Here is a 23,950-nt window from a genome sequence, read left to right as displayed (position 1 = left end):
TGCTTGAAGTGAGACTGTGGTCAAACTGTAGGATGACGGCACTTCTGAAAAACACTAATGTAATGTTACGTCTGGTGTCAATAATTGAAATAAAACATAAAGACAATAATAACAGCTCAATTCTGGTTAGCGTCTCCGGTTTCAGCAGTTTTCTATCGTTCGTACTGGCTCACACTCATGGCCGACTTGGATAATATATTAACTTAAATATAACTAACGTTAACTTAACTTCGTTAGCAGCGACAGCAGCCGTTGACCTGCCTGACTTAACCTGAACAAAAGCACAGAAAAAAATCCATGGGTGAGATATACGCTTTGTATACATCTGGTTTTACTTTTTGTGTAGCTGAAATGTGTTTTTGTGACATGCAGAAAACGAACTTTTAAGTTAACACAAGAGAAGTGACTCTTACTTCTAACTCTTAGCGGTTAACGTTAAATCTTAATTGTGCTAATGTTAGCTATCATGTTAGCCACCAACGTTAGCTAACGTTAATTCAACTTTAAGTCACTTTCACACTTTAATTGCATACCAAGTTAGCTCTGCAAACAACTATTAACGTTAATTCCTTTACTTTAGCTAAAAGCTAAAGCATATTAGCTATTGCTTACACGGACATTTATCCGGTTTCCATCTGATTTATGCTAACTTGAGCTAATAGTTATTAGCATTACGGTAACGTTAGCTCGATACGTCATTGAGACACTTACTTACTATAAAAAATCGAGCCTAATCTTACAATTCATTGTGTCGACCAAAAGAGGGCGACAAAATACAACATCACAACTTAACAACGTAAATTCATCTTCATCTTTCTCCACTGATATCTACTGTACTCCAACAGTAACATTTGTCCCAATAATGTTTTTGTCAATGCGTTTGGATGAAACCAACAGCAGCACATGAAGATGATGAGAAAACAGCCTTTAGGAATTATATGTAACACTGTTAATGCCTCAACTGTTAGCAAAACTCTACATGTTATTATCATCACACTTAGCAACCAAAACAAACATCGTCTAAAATGAGGTACTCGTGATCATTATCGGGCTGAACAGCTTTACCTATTGGCTATACAATAAAGTTCTGTGTATCTCAGTGTTGGAACCTCTCAGGGGACGACAGCTCATTCAAGACAAGTTAGAACAGATTTTTTCTTTGGGAAACTGTGAATAAAAGCGTAAGCAAATACCGATAACACTCTTCGCTAACTCATGTCCCTCGCTGCAACTCCGTCAAGCTGCCAGAGCTACCATTGAGCCAACACTGACACTAACTGCACTCACTTATTTTATACGCCCTCTATTTTGTGGATGAACAAGAAAAGGGATTCCAGAGAGACGTGGACAGAAGGGTCTACAATATGTGTTAGAATGATATATCCAGGATGTTAAAAAGATAAAGAAAGCCTATCGATCAGAGTGAAAAAGTGAGCTAGATACCTGACAATCCAAAGGAAAGATGATGAAATTAAGGAACAGCAATGTTTTGTAAATATGGGCATATCTTCATCCACAGTTATTATAATCAAAAATGAATTAATAGTAGCATGTGTCGACAGGGGCAAAACATCAATATAACACATGCAAAACTAATTGGAAAGAATGGTACAAATGAACTCAAAATGCCTGCGTTGAATAAATGTATCAAACATTGTATTCTACTGTAACTACTGCAAATGTTCCAACCACTTGTATCGGATTGTAATGTTATATCACTGCCCTACAGTTGTGTGAATCACTGTCTTTATTCTTAGACCTTCTTTTTATAGCAACTCCAACTGTCACACACACACACACGCTGTTTGCCTGTCCCTCACGCACGCACAAACATAACACAGTACTTCTGTCTTTGTGAGGACACTCATTGAGACAATAAAGTCCTGAACCTGACATCTTAACCATCACAACTAAATTACCATCCTAAACAAAACCTGAACGATAAAAACAACAGAAGGAATGTCCCAGGGTGATGTCCTCTCACACACACACACACACACTGGTTGATAACATTATCAACGAAGCTTGTATGTGTTTGGGGGAGAGGGGGTGTTGGTCATACATGGCAGCCTAAGAAATGTGACCTGTCCACAGTGGTGCAGCTGTCATTCCCAACCTGAGGGAGTCGAGGGCTGAACCAGTGAGATGGGAGAGAAAGAGAAAGGGAGAGAAAATGAGCTGCTGTAAGTACTGAAAAAAGCACTAAAGTTTCAGAATGTTTTTTTTTTTTTTTTGGAAGTACTCAGATGTGGTCACTGAAAAGACACGAGAGCGGCGGGCCTGAGTGGCTGACATTTAGGAAAAGGAATCTGTGGCTCAGCAGTTACCGGCGGCGCTGAAGCTGTTGAAAGGGGCCACGGCAGCGCCTGCTAATGCTACATGATCTAGGCTGGACTTACACCTAAAGCCCGGGCTCGCTGAAGGACACGCATACGAGACACGGGCTTCAGCAAATGATTTGAGATGAAGTATTTTGCTCCATGGATCTTGTTACCTTAACTTGGACTTTGTGGGATGTCCGGAAGGAGATCTTTTGTCTTCAATGGCAAAAGTGAGGTGAGATGCATTTCTTTCTAATGTGGGGTTAGATCAATAAATTAACGGAAGATCATATTTTTAATTAGAAAATTTAATAATTCTGTATATTGCCACTAAGGTTCTCCTCTCCCAATTATTAGTCAAAGAATTATTTAAATTGCAGAATGGTCTAAAAACTAAAGCCAACCAAACTGAGAAACCTGTGATTTTTGGTTCTGATGTTGTGCTCCCATCAGCAGGCCAGAGACACACAGGTAGTAACATACTTTGTTACCAGGAGGAAGAGCGTGATAGAAAAAGTTGTCAAAGGTAATTGTGGGTCGGAGATGAAAGGCAAATCCTGGCATTTGGCGTCAATGCTCTTTTGTAGGGCAAATCCTCCTTAAGACTGCTGAGGCTTATAATATCACCTTCGTAGAGCCCCTGGTTTTCATTTTCAATGAAAGAACATTCACTAGTAGCGTCTTAACACATGTTATAACAGTGTAAGGTATCAGGACACGCCTTGTTCCCCACATCCTGGTTACCAAAATGACAGAAAATACATAGTAAGAGTTCTCCAAGCAACTGCACCTGCAGGAGACGGAAAAAAGGGTTAGATGCATCTTTACTTTTTCAGCCCAGTATGGATCGAACTTCCCATTTTTCACTTATGACTACATCGTCTCAATAGCAGCACGACACATTGTGCAATGGATGGAGCATCCTTCGCTGAACCCAGAAAATATTTTTCAATATTGTAATTTTTATGGATAGGAAGTTTTATTCTAGGGTTGTTTTAGGCCGTTTGGAATACATGTCAGTGAGGATCTTTGATGCTACATGAACATAACTATGATGTGGTTGAAAGCGATGTGCGCTGGTCATTACAGTCCCCAGTGTAGGTCTGACAGAAATCAAGATGGCAGAAGTTCCCGGATCCAGTCCCAGTTTCGAGAGGCCCAAAGTCACCAAGGACCCGATTCATCCTGATGCCGACGTCGCAATGCAAGAACCCGCGGCGCCCACCTTCACCCGAAAGCTCCGCAAGGCGGCGGTAGGAACGGGCTGCGACATCCGACTGCGGCTGTCGGTGGCAGGATTCCCCAAACCTCTGCTGACGTGGTACCACAACGGCGAGCCGCTCCCCCCATCTGAAGCCCAGGACTCCGGCGGGCTGTGGATTCGGGACTGCCGCACTAGCGACGCAGGCCTGTACACTTGCGTGGCGACCAATGAGCTCGGAGAGGCGAGTTGCAGCGCCGTCTTGGCCGTTATGGACCTGGGTGAAGGTAATGAAACTTTCTTTTAACAGGGGGACATTTTCCTTTCACTCTCTTAAAGCTTTATTTATATAATTGTTTAAACTGGGACAGGCTTACAAGGAGCTTGTGGATGTAGGTAGAGACTCTGGAAGGGAGGATGGTCGCCTGCACTGGCTTTTTATTAGCTTTTGGTCCTTTACTTCAGAGTAGGTAGTGTTTTGGTCAGATCAGGGTGGCGGATCTCCCAGCGTAAATTCAAACAGTAAAACACGCGAGACATGACATGATCTGGTAGGAGCAGCTCCATATGTCCCGTTCATCCTGTCTCACTCACTTTCAGTGCAGCAGCCACATTGCAGACCGAAGTGGCCACTAACCCCGATGGAGTAACAGCTGACTCATATGAACGAGTTCAATGGGCCTCCTCCGCTCCGTATTGTATCAAGTACGTCATTAAACAATCTGCTCACGTAGCAAGTCTCACTCCTTCTTCCTCTCCTTGCTTTTCTCACACTCGTAGAACTGGAGTTGCATCCAGGAACTGCTACTTTTTAGGAGTGGCGGACAGAACAGAGTTTTTAGCAGAGAGCCGTGTGATAATGAATGATGAACTTGTCTGGAAGTGCTCCAGTGTCTTTGCTCTCTGGCATGATGGATTTGATTGGATCGTCCATTAGTCCCCGGTTTATCTCGTCACCTCCGCCCCGCAGAGAAAAGCTTCCTGTTTTTAAGCTTGACTCTTCTCTGTGCCCCAGTAACTATCTCTAGCACGTGACATATATGGACACATGTATGTCATAGTTTCAGTACGTCAGCGTCTCAGCAGTGAATCGGACTCTTTTAGGAATAATCGGTAGGAACAATCTTCTACTTCTATGGTGAGAATAACCCATATGGGAATGGTAAAGGCAAAGCTGATGCCGGGTATTATTTAACTTTTAGATAAAATGATCAGGTTCAGCTATTGAAGCATGCCCGTTTGGGGCTGTATCCGATCGCGGTGTCGTCGTCTTGGCTTGTGGAGTTGACAGTTGGGCTAACATGTCACCAGCTCTCACACTTCTGAGCTGGCACACGCGGTTCAGCTGGCATGTCACTCGGCACCTCTCTGACTCGCTCCCCTTATTCTGAGCGACTCCCTGCAGTCCAGCCTAGTTTCTACTTTTTGACCGCTTTGTTCGTCATCACCTATTTCTGCTCTCTGTTTCTTACTCTTAATCTCATCACTAATTCTCTCCTCTTTATTCTCTCTGTGAATCATTTATCTTACAATGAGACGACGGCACAGATTGCGTGCATCTTTTATTCAAGTTTTTTGTTCTCAACCCCCTTTTTGGTAGTAGTTTCTTTCCCTCTATGTGCTGAGCTGTATGTTAAGCTTGATCCAGCCCACTCCTCCCCCCGTGGTTATTTATAACCTGGTACGTGCCGTGCAGGCTAGAGGGCTCGTGCTCGAGTGATGTGTGGATGCCGCCGCCGGCCCCTTCTCCGATTGCACCAGCAGACATCACAGATAATTATAGCGTCTCCACGGTCAAGACTCTGCGCTGTCACTCTCCATCACCGTCAGGGGGATGAAAGGGAGGCCAGGGGTGTGGGGGGATTTGTGGTGGGGCCTGTTGGGCGGTTAGCTTTTGAGCATTGCTTGGTTCGCCTGATAGGTAGACCCTCAGGTCTGCCGCTTTAAGATATCACCCAGAAGCCACAGAAGTGCTGTGTCTCGACCCCTCGACTGACGTCACCCTCTGGCGGATAGCTTTTGAATAAATACGGCTCGATGCGAGCTCCACGTAAGGCGTAGTGTAAGCTACTTTTGAAATGGCAGATAATTCTCATATTGTGACGCAGGGGGGTGTCTTTGTTGCACTTTAAAGCAGAACAGAAAAAAATCTCATAGATGTGAGCATCCTTTTTGTTTTAGGGAGTCACAAGGGAACCAAATCATTCCATGTGTCTAGGCTCATATGTGCATTATAAGTGTAAGTGACATCACAACAGCGTGAGTTGTATTGTTTTAGGCAGGTAGTGGACATTGGCGACGGATGGATGGGTTGTTGTGGAAGTTTTAGCCCCAGATGGCTTGAGGATGCAAGGATGAAGGTTGGGGCTCTGGCCTCCTGAAAACAGCAATCAGCTCAAATACAACTTGAGACAGTCAACATCAAAAGCTTCTCAGTATTCTATAAAAGATAAATGATTCAGAGTATTGATATGAATTTTACGCTACAGTGTGTTTTTTCTTTTTCACCTCCCTCTTTGAGATTTATGAGCACCTGGCAGTCTTCCTCTTTTGACTGATGTCTGTTTTAACTCCCGTATTGTCCCATAATGTATGTGCAGTTGTAGCCGTACGTTAATGGTGTATAACGAGATGTCTGCATTGTACTCGAGATTCAAAACTCCCTGTGGTCCAAGCAGAGTGACCCACAGAGGACGACAAAGGTCGTCTGCTGTCTGTGTAGCGGTGGGTTTTAATCTCCTGCTCTGACGGGGGGGCAGGCTCTCTGAAAGGGGGTGCAAAGGGAAAGTACACCACAACTGAAGGGGTTGTACTATACGAGACTGGAAATAGACTGCTGAAGTTGGCAGTCAAAGCTCGGGAGGACTGGGGGAAGACAGGAAGAGGGCAAAAAAGAGGCGACCTTAAGAGAAGATGACGCTGGGAAAACTGGGCCTGCTGGAGTAATTTTGAGAAAGTTCCCCCGTTAAAAGTGCTGTGTCTCAATAAAAGGCCTTGTGAGAAGACTTGCACACAGCGGGGCAGATGTTTGGGGCAGTAGTAGCCCGTTGAAGGGACGTTGGGAGGAAGACGAGAGCGATGTATCGCAAGGAGCTGCTCGATGCACGGAGAGCTTTGAGGAATGCCAGGGACGGTGTGAGTGGGCCGATGAGCAAGAAGAAGAGAGGTGAGTGGGAGCGAGTATCATTACAAAATATGTACTACGATAGCAGTAAGACATGGATTCATAAAACTCACCTAATTGGAACACCTGTAATGGAGGTGAAAACATACAGGTCATACACTGGAGGCTGCCGCTTGATTGGAGTCAGTACGTGTGTCTTCTATGCCTTGTCCTTGTCTACAGCTACTCGAGGATGATCCTTGATGTTTAACTGAATTCAAACAGGCCTAGAATCTATGTGTTGTATGCAACATATGTATTTGGGCTAATTCCGAAAGAGCAACAAACCGGCTTATAACTAAACTATAAATGCGATACGTTTTGTATCTACCCATGTGCTTAAGTTGAACTAATTCTCAACTTCTGGTATAGATCACATGCAGCACGGCATTCCTGCTCTCCCCACTTTTTATTGACCCAGTCTGTTTCCCATCGGCCTGCCAGAGCGGAAACGATCCGTAGCTGTTTGATGATTTCACATTCTCTAAATATTTTGATCAAGCGGATTAAGCATACGTTACCATTAATTAGGTTCTCTGTTCTCATGGGGCAGCTGAGGCAACAAGTGACGGTAGTTTCCCCGTTGTTTGGTCTGGCAAAAAGTGTGTTTGTGTTCCATCCCGCTGGTACACAGTGATTCACAGGAACCCTGAGGGATCCTGTGAGGATTAGGTGGTGGGATCGGGTTGCAGTGTGACTGTCAACATTTGCCTTCTTTGTGGGGGCTGATGAAGAAGCATCAGCTACATGACAGTTTTCTCTCCTTTTGTTCTGATGAATGGCCGCTAAATGTGGTGCTAGTTGGATCACAGCTCCGAATCAGAAATTGTCAACATTGCCGATGATGCAGCTGGGACTGGGCAGTGATGGGCAGGCGCAGGGTAGTGGGGTGCATGGGCATGCAATACTAAAAGCAGAGAGAGAATTGTATTTAAAAGCTGATGGTGGGGAATGTGCAACCAGCTGATGAGAACAGCTGATATCAGGATTGACACACCGTATACAGGAGGAAAGGGTAGGATGTAAGACAACAAACAGGCCTAAGACTATTGAAACATTTGCAATGCAATATAGCCTGAAAGTGTAGAATCACTAGACATTATAACCATCAAACAGTGAAGTATCGACACAAATGTTCTTGTTGTTTTGTTGTTGTCCTAATGGATGATGTTTTATATTCCCGCCAGAAGTCTATGTGAATAATTATAGTGAGCATAAACCATCCCCATGAGGGGTATTTCCAAGCAAATGGAGTCTTCACTGACGCGTGTATCTGTGCCCTCATTGGTGACAGTCATGTAATCTTGTGGTTTGATGAGCTTATTGATCCAGGTGCGTTTTAACAGTTACTTGGGGGTGTGAATCCCATATCGCGCACAGAGCACCGCTATCGATTGCTGCACTTTGTGCCAAAGCAAATGCCTCTCGAATGATGGAGGAGGCAGTCGAGGGTGAAAAATGTCCATGTTTGTGTACTAGTAGAAGTTAAATCTGCGTAGGGGGTGTCCTAAAGATAAGGACAAATACCCACAACTGCTGGTGGATCGGAAGACGAAAAAGAGTGAGCAGGAATAAAATCATTCTCGGAGCAACTTGTGATTCATGGCAGGAGTAAATCTCATATTGATTGATTTTTACAGGCCATAAAACCGTAACATGGCTCACTTAACGACGCCGTGATCCACATCGCTCAGCAGTCTGGAAAAGGAAAGCTGTTCTGAAATGTGGACATGGGTTCTGGGCTTGTTGGGTTTTTGCTTTATGTTTTTCCTCATTCAATACACTACAGGAGGATTGCACAGTGAGAAGGATGGTTGCTGCTGGTTGTGTACCTGGAATCAGTACCATGCCTCATGCTGTAATCTAGTTGGGGGAGGTGTCAGCTCTAAATAGCCGTCGGGGGCTCGCATCTGCGGTAACCTTGACCCCATCGCTGGTTACAGCTAACAGACATGCACGGCGGATGCATCATTTATCGGTTTTGTGGAGGGGAAACAAAGAATATAGGAGAATAGACAGAGAGGTGGAGGCTGTATGGGGGATGTAAGGGTTTGCTTTTGTTTGTATTCAGAACGAAATTGAGATGCATTTCACCCCCCTTCCTCCCCATCTCTCATGTGTGGACATTTTTATCCCTCTTTCCTGTCATTATGCCTCTTCCTCCTCTGCTTCGCCTCCTCCCTCGTGAATATTTCCCCCGCCAACCTCCATCTCCAGCCCTCTCCGCTCCATCTCTTCTCTTTCTTCTCGCTTTTTTTTTTTTGTCCCACCTCTTTCTCTTATTCAGCACCGCAATCAGGAACAGCACAGACTTCCAACCCCCACCTCCCCTCGCGCTGAGTGTGCTCTCGCTGGAGGCGGAGCGTGTGAACGGGGCGGGTGGGTGTGGGGGGAAGTCAAGCCAGCTGAAAGCTGCCCCTCTGAAGGCAACGTCTACGTCAGAAAGGGACGCTGTTCACATGAGCGGATACACACACCGACACAAAGACACCTGGCTCCGGCATCAGCTTCTCTCTTTCTCCCCGTCTTGCTGGCAGAGCGGAGAGGAAACGCCAGCTCAATCCAGCTTTCAGTCCGTTGTTTGTTTGTTTGTTTATCTATTTGATGATGCCACACCCTGGGCTTATCCGGGTTGTGGAGATATTTTTGTGAGCTCATGCCACAAGTAATGTTGCACGGTTGAGAGATGAAGAAAATCTGGTCCAAGAAGAGATTTCAGGTGAGTTTTCTCTGTTTAATGCTCCAGATTGGCTTTCATCAAAAGTGGTACGTTTTTACACATTAGGATGTAATGCCACACCCTATAACTGATGGAGGCGCAAATGTATTCATTTGTAACAGATAATTGTGGTACAATAAACATTTTAGGTATGTTGATTACAACCAAGCAGCTTTTGATTCTGGGAAAAAATATCCTCTTTATTTCCTTTTTTTCTTGTCTGTTATCCGTCAGAAAGATTAAGGGCAAATCAGGACAGCGTAACAAAGGTCAGCCCAGAAAAAGTCTGGTTGCCAGGTAGAAAAATGGATTATAATTTTCATGCACTTTTTACAATCTCCTCCTCAGACCGCCACACGGAAACAAAGGCAACCGTAATCCACTTAGGACCTTTGCCATGCCCCATCATGTGCTGAAAGATGTACCAGGCGCAGCTTTGTCGTATGAATAAGTAATGGTTCAAACAGGTTTCCCAAACTGATAGCAGATGGAAAAGTGTGTCAGTAGGCTTCCCACCGTGGAGACATGAGAATCGGGGCAGCCGGTCAGAAAAGGCTACAGAGGGAGCAAAGCTCAGGAGAAAGCAGATCTCTGATGGCGCTTTGCCTCCACCTCCGTTCTGCATCAGCATCAAACCCGTGAGACTAGTTCTTGAGCTTTCAGCCAAGCGGTCTCTGAGAATAATGCGCGTAGGGTTTGGATTATACCCATTGAATATTTAGCAAGTATTTGCCAAAAGCAGCCCTTTGGAAGGGATGCAGTTTGTGTCTGGCTTTTGCTGATTACGATGACGCCTTGAAGCCGTAACATTGGACATCACGACAACAATGGGAGCTTCCAGTGGAGTCAAACCGCAGTTGCCACCAGGCGACAGTTAATCAAATTGCCGGGCACGGAATAGAGGAACGGTTTGAGGAGTGCGCAGCAAACGTGGGGGGATTTGAGTGAAAAATGAGTCATTTCATTATCACACATTATCTGCTTTGCGTGCGCTCGCTGCAGTGAGTCACTCTGAGAGCGCCGCTCGCCGCTGATGGACAGTCTGTCCAAGAAGCACTTTCCCCAGCTGCGTTATCAGCATGGACGCTCGCAGAAACGTGGCCTGAGAGACAGATGTTCACCATTTTAGACATTCATCTTTGATATAGGTATGGCTGGGTAACGGTTCAATATTCTCCATTAAATCAACAAGATCGTCTCACCCTGTATTTTCTCAGAAGTCTTGTCTAGATTTGTGCAAAATGAGATTTAGAAAAACAAGGAAATTCAGGTGGTGAAATATTCTTGAATGATGTGATGCTCAAGTGCCAAAATGTCGCCCTTTATCTAAACCAACCAAATTTATAAGCAGCTTTCTTCTTTTAGATTTTCATTTGCTGCTTTTCCGTCACACTAAAACACAAAACTAGACATTTAAAGAGTGGACTTTGTGAGGGCCATCTTTGTGCAGCTGATTTCTACACCTTTTGGATAACATTTATCTGTCCACAAATTCTACTACAAATCCCCCATGTTACATTACATTACATGTCATTTAGTATTCACACGTTCTTTTTACTTGGTGTGACCGCATCGGTGCTTTTGCGCGAAAGGGAGCCTTGAAGTTGTTCACTCCAGTGTTTAGTGTTTAATTGAATCGTTGGCTGTATTTGCTGCTGAATAATACAATGTGCTTTTGTATCTTTGTTTCAGAGAACTGGGCATTCCACACGGACATTTGGCCGGTTCACCCATGGTGTGTTGTCACTATAAGCTTTACGCCAGGTTTTATTCTGTTAGAAATCTGTAGAACATTTTCTCTGGTTTTTAGTCTTCGGCAGCATGTTCTTTCCTTCTCCTTTTCTCCTCTAATGACTTGATGTATGATAGTTGCTGTTATTGTATATTTCCCTATTGTTTTTACTGCTTACAACAGAGGTGGGTTTTATTGTGCATCCGCCCAGACAAAGCAATTTATTTTGCCTCTGTGCATAAAATGCTCTAGTGAATAATATGTGGCCTCGGTGATTTATGGTATATGTGTGCAGTACATGATGAAGCCAAACCAGAGGCTCGCTGTATTCTTCTCCAAAACCTATTTACATATCGGTAAAAACGATACAGGGCAAAATATATTCCCCCATAATTTTCCACACAATTTGACTCAGATGGGTGGATCTACATCCCCGAACAAAGGAAGGGGCACACGGGCCGCTGCTGCTGTGGCAATGCACTGAGTTGCTGGTGATTGTTCTTGTTACATTGGCTCTCTCGTCATCAGGCGGAACCTTCTGGAATTATCTAATCAGGTTCTGACTGGACGCGAGGCGCGATGCGGTGCCAACTATTTAGTGGTTGTCGCGGTGCTCCTTCTCAAGCTCTCTAACCAGTAAACATATCTGTCAGCCACCCAGCGGTTTGGCTGGTGATTTTTTAGACTCTAATGGGTACGAAGAGGATTGGTCGTGTGGGTGAGCGAGATGCTGGTTTCCATAGTAACGGTGCTCTCCCGTCTGCCCTCTCTTGCTGCCACTATGGAAGTGAAGTTTTCCGCTCCTGCCGAAAGCAAAGCTATGGTAAACCTGCCTGTCTTGATTAATCTTCTTTTTAAATGTTTTCTCTTCACATCCGTTCACTGATATCTGGGGTCTCTCAGTCCACTTCTCCTCATTGTGTAAACTCCCTCGAGAGATCAGTGCTTCACAATCCTTTATTTGCCTGTATCTGTGTTTGTCTTCATCTGTTTTCTTTTCAATGTTCCTCATTTTATCGACACCACAATCAACGTTGTCGCTGTCCGTATTTTTGTTTATTTCCATCGCTCCATTGATCTTTTGCACCATTTTCTTAATGAATAGACATTTTCTTCACTGCTGCACAGAAACATCACTTCATGTTGTTCCACTTATACGGAAGGTTGAGTCACATTTTAGTCTGGTTTGGAGTCATGATGCAAAAAGATCATTTTTAATGCCTGCTTTTCTGTCATTATTTTCTTGGGCTTCAATCTGCTTAGTACTGAGAAACCGCTAAATAGAAGTAAGAGGAACAGAGCATTGGGTTTAATGGAAGACCGCTAAGCTCAGCCTGCTGTTTTGTTAAGTCAGGGGTCTTCAACAGGGGGTCCGCAATCCCCAGGGGGTCAATGGAGGTACTGCAGGGGGGTCACGACATTTTTGGTTGATAAGACAATTTTCTTTTTCAACCAATTCTTTTTCCACAAATTTAAATGTCTTCAGAATCAGAATTGTATTTATTGTGTTTCAATACATGAATCCAACATATTGTAGCGAACGTATAAATTGATGAAGAAGAGGTTCTTAGGGAGGTTCTATCTTCTATCTCACACACACATCCAGCTTTCCACAGCAGCTCCTAAGCTGAGCACTGGTTCACTCACAGCACCTTTCATGCAAATACGACAGCACAGGCACTAGACCATCACATAAAGATGAGTCTAAAGAGTGCCAAGCTCAAAAATGATGGCAGACCAAACTCCGTAGAATAGGGGGTCCCTGCTCCATCTCGCCATCAGTTTGGGGGCATTGGCCTGAAAAATGACCCCTGTGTTAAAGTCAAACACCCCCTGACCTGATGAAAGAGAATCTGCACATACCCATCCCATGTATTAGCCATGTATTTCTGTAAGCCACAGCTCGATTCATGTCACGCTACATCTTCAAGCGATTTTATTTTACTGTGAGGGTCCCCCCGCGGCTCTTTACTAAGACCAATCACACCCTGTACCGCTACCCGAGATGTTGTTTTCAGCGACCTCGACCTCCTCCTCTCCTCCACCTTTGTCTCTCATTCCTGAATTTGCATCTTCTTTCCTCTATCTTGACTCATCATTGTGTTCTACCTGATTTCAGACTCTGAAAACACAGAGGATGAGACCACAGATCCTCAGATGGAAACCAAAGAAGGGGCCGGTAGGCACCAAGACAAGGCTGACCGGAGGGGCCCTTCAGGTAAGCAATACCTGCAAAAGATGCCGTGTGCACATATTCTGTGTCACTTCAAACCTTATTTACGAGGTGATGGTCAAAATGATTCCACATCACTGGCAAATAAACACAACTTCTGAGGCTGAAGTTCACGGAAAACAATGCTTTTGCAATCTTGTGTGCTTTTGTTTTTCTGGGTATACGTCTGGATTATTTAGCGCTTTTGTTTTCCCCATATTTTATGACATGTCTAATTGCAGTTTAAGGGGTTGGTCATTGTACCACAGGTCTTTCAGTGTTCACCTTTTAACCTCCATGTGGCTTTAATATTATAAAGGACTTGTGAGTTAAGATGACTTCTGCAGATCTTCAAGTCAGAGTTGTTGCTGATGTATCTGGTAAGTAACAATGGGGGAGCCACTGTTTATTGCGGTGTCCCATCAACCCTTCTGGTCTAAGAGGACACTTGAGCCAAATCAGATTGAGCCTAACAACCTCATTTCATTTTTTTACAACGGGCCAAAGAAATATTGATTCGCTTACACGTGATCTCTGAATTAAAATGTGAGTGGCAGACATTTCCCGGTCGCGACCCACCGAGTCTTTTCCCGTCAGCCCGGAGCGGCGGCGCAGAACCCGTATGCCAGGCAACAGGATGTTTGAATATAGATTGGACATATTGACACCCTTCCCCAAGACCGGGAAGACGTTTTAGATGCTTCCCTCGCTTGTGCCCTGTCTTTCCAAGCTTCAGTGTTGGCGGGCTGACGACGCCCTCACCACCGGCAGCGAAAAAGAACAATAGAAAGAGAATATCAAATGAGGGGAGGGATGAGGTGATGCATCATTTGCTATCTCCTATAGACAATGATTCTTGTTGCCTCAGCTCAGGCCGTGGTTTGTATCCGGTGGACAAGTGACAGACCCGTGTTGCTTGTGAAAATGATTCATTCCTCAGTTTCAAGACGCAGCACTAAAGGCTTCTTCTCTCTTCTGTGAACATTAAAGCTTCTGCAGAGATTTTGGAGCTCAATACCTCACGGCCGTCAAGGGTGTAATTGTATTCTTCAGGAGCCCCTCTGAAAATGTTCTTTATTTAGTGTTTTGCTTTTAGAGGAGCCGGACGTAGTCACTTGAATGTGGCGCTGAGTCCCTTTCATTTGTGGATGCAGTCTGTCTTTTTACATCGCCGGTGCTGTTTCAAGGTTTCCCTCGTTTACTGAAGATGCTGACCGCTCTGTTTTCTTTCCCCCGCCAAAGCATTTCTGTCTCCATTGCTCATCATTAAAATGTCAGTCATTACCAGCGATTTGCGATGGGGGGGGGGACGTCTTTCAGTGGCGCTCGCTCCACAGCGCAGCCCCGGTGCATTTCTGTTTCCATGCGATCATGGACTCTTCCTCCTTCTCCTCTTCATTCTTAGTGCATGTTCCTGGACTCGGATTCACTATCATTTCTTACCAGCTCAGGATTCTTGCTCTTCTTATTGCAGAGTTGATAAATTACCTTCTTTGTGGTACACAGTATGGCGTAATATATATAATACAGACATTTGCCCCACATGTCCTTCATTTCTCATACAATTTATGCTTAATTTCTTTTTTCTGCTACCACCAGAGTGTACGGGTGAAATTTAATTCAGATCCTGCTACACTAGTAGCACCGTCCTGCTGCAGTTAAAACTCGCAAACCCACACGCACACACATTTATGTTCTGGGACCTCTCTTTCTCTCTCTCTCTCTCTCTCTCTCTCTCCCTCTCTCTCTCCCTCTTCTTCCTCCAGATGAGAGAGGCGGGATGATGGACTATAACACAGACCCCTCGGATCGCAGGGCCACCCTCCCTGGTGTCTACGACCCTGTGGTGGAGCGAGAGCTCCGTGCTCTGGGCTCCCGCCCCCCGGGGCTCCACTTGGACCCCTCAAACGCAGCCAGGCAAGCCCTCGGTGGGGCTCCCTCTGAGGGGGCCCCACCTGTCCGTCACCTGGGTGTGGAACCGCTGATCCGGGCGTCTCACGCTAACCTGGCACGTCCTGTCCAGGGCTCAGAGGAAAGTGTTTCTGTAGGCAGCGACTACTACGGGAGCATGTTCAGCTTGTACCGAGGGAGGACATTTTCTATGCCGTTATAGCACATGGCATTTTGTTTTTAAGATTCCACTAAAAAACAAAAAAGACTGGCCACAAATTCCCAAAAGGAAAACGGACACATAAGACACAGACATTGCATCCCACATGGTCCCAACTTGCAAAAATGTTCCCCTTACGCATAAGTTATATAATTACGTTTTTTTAATCTTATTTCCTATATTCAGACTTAACATAACTTTGTTACTTTCCATTTTTATTTTTTGATGTCACACTTTCCTTTGAGTCTGTTGCTGTGAGTGTGGTGTGGTTTTATACCCAACGATGGTTACAGGTCTTATAGCCAATAGAGAGGGCACGATGGAACAATCTGCTAATATGTATTATTCGGCACTTCTGAAAACTGTGATTACTCTTTTTAGCCACTGCATGTTTTCTACAGCGGCCCCTCACTTGGAATAACACCATGTCTTTATAGGTTTGCTGTGGCATGCATGGGATGCTGGTTTTGATCCAAGCTAATACTAGCATGAATGTTCTCACACATGTGGGACTCGCAGGTTCTTTTCAGGCATGTTTTTGTATTGAAAGTTGAAGCAGCACGCTTTTTTATGTTGTGACTCTGCATTGTTGTTGTTGCAGCATTGCCTACAATTTCCAACTATTACCGTCTTCTGGTGTCTTATGAGCTTACGTTCTGACGAACATTTGAAATCTTACATGTAGGCATTGTTTTGTTGGTTAATTTGTGCCAATTCATTTTACACTGTCAGAGCACTGACAAAACACGAGGAACTCAGTGGCGAATCTAAAAACACAAGGGGAAATGAGACGAAGGGACGTCTGCTTCTTTATTACTCTCCCAAGGCCTACAGCAGTTGCACCAGAGCTCTAACTTCACCCCTCCATTTCCCCTCAATCCTCACCCCTCTAGGACTCAAACTGCTGAAGGCTCAGTGGGGCGCTCCTCCCGTGTCCCCCTGTCTTCTCCCCAGCCACCTCCCAGTACGCACAAAAACAGCAGCAACAGCCCAGACCAAGACCCGCGTAAAATCGGTCTTTCACGTCCCCCATCTTCTCAGACAGAGCAGGCGTCAAGTGTTGCCAGTGTTGCCATGACGCCCAAACTGGCTCGTGCAGGGCCCAAGATCTTCGACAAGGTCCTGGCTTTTGAGGAACGAAGGGCTAGTGTCGATCTGCCGGGAGGAGTCGGATCTGTATCGGCTTCTCGATTTGGACGAGCAGCTTCCTGCGACTTGGACGACAGCGGAAAGAAGACGGGGGGCCCCGGCAAAGGGGACGAGCGAGTCCTTCAGAAGCGAGCTGCGTTCAAGCAACGGGCGTCTTCTTTAGAGGACAAGATGAGCTACTCCCAGAGGGTCCAGAGCAAGTTTACCGAGGAGCTCCAGAGGATCAAGAAGCTTGTGGTGAAACCAAGCATGAAGAAGGCTTATTCCTCCGAGCAGCTGTCTCCGAAGGAGAAGCTCACCACAGGGAAACTAGAGCCCATTCCTCCCCAAGTGGTTAAAAAGTTGGAGGCAAAGGAGCGAGCCCTGGAGGACAGACAGGCTGGGGACAGAAGATTGCAGATTTCTCCCCAGGGGCACAGCAGAGGGCTGGAGAACAAAAAGAGCAGCACCAAAAAGACTAAGATGACTCAGCCAAATTCACAGGGGAGACCAGTGGAGGGCTCATCGCAGGGGAACACAGAAAAAAACTCTGTTACCATAGAGACGGCGCCAGTTCACCAGTTACCAGGGCAACCATTGCCAACAGCCACAAGGAAAAGCCTCACCAGGTTTGGATGAAGTTCTTTGAAGTCGTTATTGACGAATTTGTGTGAAAAAAATATCCTAATTTATACTTCAGTATTGCATGACAGTTTTCTCACATACAGGGAAACTCTACAAAAATCTACGGGAGCTGACAAAGACGCACTCGTTGAATCGTTAAAGAGGGAGACCAAGGTGGACAACAAAGCGGACTCCAGACCACCGAGCCCGACTGGGAAGGGAACGTCACCACTAACTGTGAGGGAACCGGGCTCCCAGTATCCACCCAAGCCCCCCCGGCTCGCTCCATCGCCCACTCCCTCCGTCAGCCCTCTCGTGAAAAGGAGGAAGGCCGAGGCGGGCCGAACGTCTCCATCCACGAGAGTGAACATCCCCATCATCCTGGTGGAGGAGCCTATGGAGACGGAATGTGTTGCAAACAGGAGCAACGCGACAAGCAAGACCAGAAGAAAAGAGAGGCGGGTCCGCAATAAAGGTGGTTCTGTTCAACCCCGGTCTCCAGAAGAAGGTACTACATATTGTATGAGGCTACTTTTGTAAAAAAAAAAAAAAGTAACCCTGCAGAAATGCACTTTGTGGGGCCGTACCCCTCCTCCAAGGTTATGTGAACACAACATATGCGTGTAAAGTCGCACTGCAACTCTCTTGGCCTAAGAGACTGGTTCCTGACCTACGGGATTCATTTGAGGGGTTATGAGATATTTAAATAATTAGGAACAAGGAAACGCACGTTTTGTTTTATACTAAATGCACATTTTGGGTTTGTTAGGGTCTGGGTTAATTCTTGACACATAAACCGGACCTGTTGTTTCCAGGGACCTCGTCTGATGACGAGGGGCCTGCTGGAGCCCCGAGGTTTGAGAGGACTCTGGTGGACACCAGGGCCTCCAGCAGCTCGGAGGTCACGTTGACATGTGTCGTCACCGGGAGTCCGCCCCCCACAGGTACAACTGACAACATGATTGTATGTTTTCTTTTTTGACTGAAATTACTAGAAATCTAGCATAAAATCTTTAGTAAAAACTTATCATTGTATATTGTAATATTGTAATTAAGTGCTATCCACTTTTCGGAGAGCTTTTATTGTGTTTGTCCTCTGTGTGAGTGTGTTTCTCTCTGCTTCCTCAGTCACATGGAGGAAGAATATGGTGGAGATTCGAAGCGACGCGTTCCACGTGGTGAAGGCTGACGGGGAGGAGCACAGTCTGGTGATAAAGCAGATGAGGGCGAACAACGCCGGGTCGTACTGCGTCACGGCTGTCAATGCGGCGGGCAGAGCTTTGTGCAGTGCCACGCTCTACATCTGCTCAGGTGAGACCAGGACAGAGATGGAAGGATTCGCTGTCAATAACGTGTACGCAGTACAAATTTTAAATGGAGGCCGACATATTGAGGCATTTTAAAACGATGCTCCGTTTGAAATACATGTTGACTCAATGCCTCAATCCCCTGCCAGCCCTCCTCCGCCTGACATTCTGTCTTAATGACTGGAAAGGCCTGCTGGAGCTCAGCATCCCGACCGGTGCGCCTCGTGGCGCTAGTTGCCATGGCAACCCATTGGTTCTTGAAAGGCACCGTGCTCCCCTTCGGCGCGGATTCCAAATGCATACCGGCCCCGTCGCACAAAGGTCTCCCGAGTCCGAAAGGCGGGCATGGCATTCACAAGGAGGAGTGAACAGAGTCGAGATTCCCCTCGGAACGAGGTTGTGTTACCAGACATGTGTTTAATATTGAAAAGCTTGTACCGCTCCCAGAGTGTTAAATCAACTCGTGTAAATGCAACCTGCACTTCCCCAGTTTAGTCAACAAAAGTGAGCGTACGCTGCTGCTCTGTCTCAGCAGCAGCACAGGGGCCTGTGTTTCCATATTAGGCCAGGGGAGTCTTAGCTTGCGGGAGTATTTTTAGCCACCCTCTTGTTCTCTCGGGTAATTGCAGTCTGCTTTGTGTCCCATCGTGAGATTAATCACAGAGTTTTTCATCGCTCTGGATTGTGGGTCACAATGTGCTGGGAGATTATTCCGTCACTTCAGCTAAACTGGGAACAGAGCGGTTCTTTGGCAGAGTGACTGAAGGGTGTCAGACCTCAATATGGTGGAAGAGATTATCAGTTCTTTTCACAGTATCATCATCCTCTGGATTCCGGGTTGAAAAGCAAACAAAACTTGAATAAGCCTATACAACATTCAGCTACTCAAATGCTGTTGTGTGATCTCCGGGATGTCAGGAATGCTGGAGACTACTGACATGAATGTGACGGGAGGCAGAGAGAGAATAGAGGATGAGACTAAGAGGAAGGGCAGTCGACTTGGACTGTGCAGCAGCAGTTGGTCTGTGTAAATACTCCCAGGATTTATCCTCTGGTGTACAGACGCCGCTCAGAGATGTGAGTCTAGGTAGGTTATTTTGTCATTTTTTCCTTTTTAATACCACGGTGATGACAATTAATCAGAATACCTTCATACCGTAGACAGATAATCCGACATCATTTCGTGTTTTGCGGTTTACGTGTATGTTTTAGCTGCGCATGTGGACAAACACAGTCTACTTTCTCTGCACGTTTCTTTAGACTGTTGATTTACTTTAATAACGGTACTTTTGCTTTTTCATCCATCTGCTTTGCTATTTTTTTCTCATTTAGTGAGGACAGGACTTAATTTTCTTTCGGTTATCATGTTATTCATTCTTTGTTGTCAATGTTACCTGCTAATGCCGGAAGTCTGGGTTTAACCGAGAAAAAGAAAGCGGCGGGACAGAAAGGGAAGGAGCCGAGGGGTCCAAGACGACTGTTGGGTGGTGGTGGTGATTTTAAATTTCTCTGCAGCCAGGAGTCCAGACACAGCGTCTGCTCGGAAGCTTCATGGGAGTAAGCGAAATGATTGTGCCAGAGATTAAGGGCTTAATCCATTATCTGTCCAGTTACGGTCACTTCAGTCCCGTCCCTATGCTCTCTGTGCACAGACGTAGGCGCACATGCCCCACTCGTCTTTAGCTGCACTCTATGTTGCCAACTGTCATCTTGGCAAAGAACATCATCTCCAGAAAAGCTAGCAAGGACTGGGAACATCAGAGCCCCGACAGATTACTATTTAAAGGTTTAAAGAGTCCACATGTTGCCATGTTAATCGCACACATTAAGTCGAGTTATCCAGGGACCCCAGTGGAGGCGATTGGGATGTAGGCGATGTCTGTTCTGTGTAAATCCAACCTCACTCTCCTGTTCTTGCAGAGCCAACCCACGTGCAATGTGGAGAACAAGTCGAGGTCTTGGAAGTCCGAAGTTCAGCGCAGCCCGACGAGGAGGATCTGAGTCCTCAGGAGGAGGCGATGGAGCTCCGGCACTCAACCACTCAGAGTAAAAGAGTCCACTTCAAAGAAACTCCTTCATTTCAGGTAGGAGAGTCTCAGATGCAACATTGTTTAAGGGATCTCATCAGTTAAATAGTTTTGTGTGACCGTCAATCTTAACCCAAAGATATTACATTTAAATATATATTTCTGAACAAAAGCAGAAACTGGTGCAATTGCTTGAAACATTAACTATGTTGTCATTTACCTTTCTAAAAGGTGTTGCCATGTGACCAGGAGGTGACTCAAGGTCAAGATGTCGTCATCTCCGCAAAGGTGGCGGGACAGCCCAAACCCATGGTTCACTGGTAAGAGACCTTCCCTCAAAGCTTCACGGCAGACAGACACGTGAAGCCGTCACACACACACACACACACACACACACACGCTGCCCTCTATTAAACACCCAAGTCCAATCACCCGTGACAGCCACCGTGTGTCGGCCCAGGTCAAAGGACAGACTGCCGGTGAAGACGGCAGGGCGCTTCTCTGTGAGAGAGACGGAAGACGACGCCAGTGAAATGAGGATCGCCTCTGCTCAGAGCACCGATGCGGGGCTTTACGTCTGCAAGATCATCAATGAGTATGGATCCAAGCAAGCCGAGTGCAGACTGGAGGTCAATGGTGAGTGATGAAGAATCTGTCTAGTTTAATCATGACTAGAGAAGTATCGCGTAATATTTCTGTCTTCTTTTTTAATCAGCGTCTGCAACACGATCGCCTCTGAAAATCACCCGGGAGGTCCGGGATGTGGCGGTTAAGGCCGGAGAGTCGGCCATGTTCGAGTGTCACATGGCGGGACCTCCAGACGTCGATGTGGATTGGCTCTCAAATGGGAAGCTCATCCAGCCAGCGCTGCTCAACTGCAAAATGCACTTTGATGGCAAGAGGTGGGATTACGTCTTCTGGTGGTGTTTGTGTGTTTCAGTCCTTTCTGTTTTACTTCATTAGCAGCGGTCTTGTATTGTCTCTCAGGTGCCGTCTGCTACTTAATTCGGTTCACGAGGACGACAGTGGGGCGTACACTTGCAAGCTTAGCACTGCCAAAGGTGAGCCACATACACTGTTATTAAAGAGAAGTAAAAAGGTCATTGTTGTGTTTCCTTGTTGTGATGCTTTGTAATTTGCAGTTTTCTTTAAAATAAAATTCAATAGGTCTGAATAATGAAAGCAAAATCAGAGAGACACATTAGTAAAGTTCCAAACGAGCCTCAGAAAATGTTGTTGCTAAAGAACGTCATTGCACCGACAGAGGAGTTGACCTCAAGCGCAAACCTGAGTGTCGCCCCATCCAAGGAGCCTCTCTTCACCCGTAAGCTGGACATCCTGGAGGTCATCGAAGGTCGCACGGGCCGCTTCAACTGCAAGGTGAGCGGATCACCCGCTCCCCGGGTCACGTGGACGCATTTCGGTAAGAATCCCCAGTGGTGTGTCTGACATTTAATAAATGTTTTGTTCTGTGCACTTCAGAGAGAATTCCCCGTCTGATTTGTATTTCACGCTGATGTTCTCCCAGAGACGAGAGTAGAGGAGAGTGATGACGTTCGCATCCTTCAAGAGGGGGGTCGTCACTCACTCGTCATCGCCCACGTTAGCGCCGACACGGAAGGCTTCTACACAGCAGTCGCTCAAAACATTCATGGAAAGTCTGAATGCACCGCTGAGCTCTATGTGCAAGAGCCTCGAGCTGCCATCTCCTCTCACTTGTAAGGGAATTAAATTAATCCACATTCATTTTGTCACCTTAAATGCTTTTGTGGAGGTGGTGGCGTGGCGGGGGGGGGGAGGGCGTAAGAGTAGACATTTTTGTTTTCAAGGTCAAAGAGGCAAGAACTCTTTCTCAACGAGTAAAGGCACATCACAAACGTTAAATAAGGCCATCGCCAGTAAACATGCTCAGATTTTAAACTCTACCTCTCGTCCCTTCCTTCAGGGCCAAGCTGGAGAAGATGCCGTCCATCCCTGAGGAGCCCGAAGTGCTGGACAGCGAGGTGGAGAAGAGGACCATGCCGGACTTTGTCAAGCCTCTGGCTGACGCGGAGGTGATCGACGGCAAAGAGGCGCTGCTGAAATGCAAAGTGGCGGGCCTGCCCTACCCGACCATCGCCTGGTATCACAACGGCAAGCGCATCGAGAGCAGCGAGGAGCGCAAAATGACGCAGCGTAAGTAAAGAACCAGACCGCAGACAAGGCGGTTTGGAGCGAATGGCGCTAAATAACAAAGTTGTTCTTTGTTCTTCAGAGAGGGACATCCACAGTATGCTCATTCGGAGTGCTTGTCCCGCTCACGGGGGCGTCTACAAGGCCGTCATCTCCAACAAACTGGGCAAAGCAGCCTGCTATGCACATCTATACGTCACAGGTACAGATGAAGGCTTTATGTCTGACGCCATAGCGGAGAGATGCAATCTTGTCCATCGATGTTATACAGTTGTGTATTTATTTGGAAACAGATATTGTTCCTGACCCCCCTGATGGTCCTCCAGTGATAGAAGCCATCACAGGGAAAACTATAACCCTCAGGTGGAAGCCACCAAAGAGGCTTGACACTTTCGGTAGGTTCGTTAAGTTTCTATCTGGAGAAAATTCTTTAACGATTTCAGTTCAAATAAAACCTACAGGAAAAAATTGCCAAGAAACTAGTCTAGTTGATGTTCATCTGTTTTTGGTTTTATTCTGAGTTTATCTCAAACCCCTTTGGATTTCTTAAATCATCAGCACAGATTATAAACCAAAACACAATCATTTTGTCTCTGAATCTCACCTCACTATGTGTAATCCAGGGCCAGTAATATAAAACTGTGTGTGGGTGCGTGCGCGTGTGTGTGTGCGTGCAGATGGCAGCTCCTTGCTATATGTGGTCCAGCAGCAGCCTCTGGGCTCAATCCAGTGGTCCGTCGTTGCGTCCAACCTGAGGGAGACCAACTACACCGCCACCTCCCTGTCCAAAGGAGTCCGCTACGCTTTCAGAATCCTGACGTCCACCGGGAAGACGCTGAGTAAACCATCGCCCTCTACTGACCTGGTCCAGCTGCTGGACAGAGGTAACGAAGCCGAGGTAGGCTTTGATGTGTTTTTTTTATTTTTTATGAAGGGATAATATTGAGTTGATGTGGTATTTGTTACTCCGGTAGGACCCTATTTAAGGAAAGCGCCGGTCATTTTGGACAAACCTGACATCGTATATGTCGTTGAAAACCAACCTGCGAGCATCACCATCACGCTGAACCACGTGCATGCAGTTGTCACCTGGAAAAGGTCAGTTTAACCTCTTCAATCCTACAAGCAGTGATACACTCGTTTCAAACACAAACCAAAGAACAGAAGAAATCACTCAGGATGCTGGTTTTCGTCCTATTTCTCTTCTCATTAAATATCGTTTGATCCGTTGAGA

At 46.1% G+C, this 23,950-nt stretch overlaps 1 protein-coding gene across 11 annotated transcripts in view; it reads left to right on the top strand.

The window, feature by feature from the left end:
- Positions 1-2,094: 2,094 nt before the first annotated feature.
- Positions 2,095-23,950, top strand: part of LOC120816102 (striated muscle preferentially expressed protein kinase-like) — a 35,378-nt gene continuing 13,522 nt past the window's right edge. For 2 of the 11 annotated variants that reach the window (XR_013467379.1, XM_078100983.1), the window contains exons 1-20: positions 2,095-2,556; positions 3,411-3,809; positions 13,256-13,354; positions 15,115-15,265; positions 16,352-17,215; positions 17,300-17,718; positions 18,026-18,154; positions 18,339-18,521; positions 20,438-20,601; positions 20,776-20,864; positions 21,005-21,180; positions 21,260-21,446; positions 21,532-21,605; positions 21,809-21,967; positions 22,073-22,262; positions 22,490-22,719; positions 22,799-22,918; positions 23,010-23,111; positions 23,394-23,600; positions 23,691-23,814. Coding sequence is in view for 10 of the 11 variants with exons in the window: in XM_078100983.1 (XP_077957109.1) it covers positions 3,440-3,809; positions 13,256-13,354; positions 15,115-15,265; positions 16,352-17,215; positions 17,300-17,718; positions 18,026-18,154; positions 18,339-18,521; positions 20,438-20,601; positions 20,776-20,864; positions 21,005-21,180; positions 21,260-21,446; positions 21,532-21,605; positions 21,809-21,967; positions 22,073-22,262; positions 22,490-22,719; positions 22,799-22,918; positions 23,010-23,111; positions 23,394-23,600; positions 23,691-23,814 (4,037 nt within the window). In the remaining variant the exon portion in view is untranslated. Of the gene's footprint in view, positions 2,557-3,410; positions 3,810-6,463; positions 6,689-9,088; positions 9,405-11,096; positions 11,140-11,789; positions 11,960-13,255; positions 13,355-15,114; positions 15,266-16,002; positions 17,216-17,299; positions 17,719-18,025; positions 18,155-18,338; positions 18,522-20,437; positions 20,602-20,775; positions 20,865-21,004; positions 21,181-21,259; positions 21,447-21,531; positions 21,606-21,808; positions 21,968-22,072; positions 22,263-22,489; positions 22,720-22,798; positions 22,919-23,009; positions 23,112-23,393; positions 23,601-23,690; positions 23,815-23,950 lie in introns of those variants that run through there. The other 9 variants (XM_078100998.1, XM_078101017.1, XM_078101032.1 and 6 more) reach the window with 9 other exon arrangements.

Source organism: Gasterosteus aculeatus, chromosome 1 (genome assembly GCF_964276395.1).
Source record: "Gasterosteus aculeatus chromosome 1, fGasAcu3.hap1.1, whole genome shotgun sequence".
In the NCBI taxonomy this organism is placed as follows: Eukaryota; Metazoa; Chordata; class Actinopteri; order Perciformes; family Gasterosteidae; genus Gasterosteus; species Gasterosteus aculeatus.
This window is presented reverse-complemented; position numbering and strand designations above follow the sequence as displayed.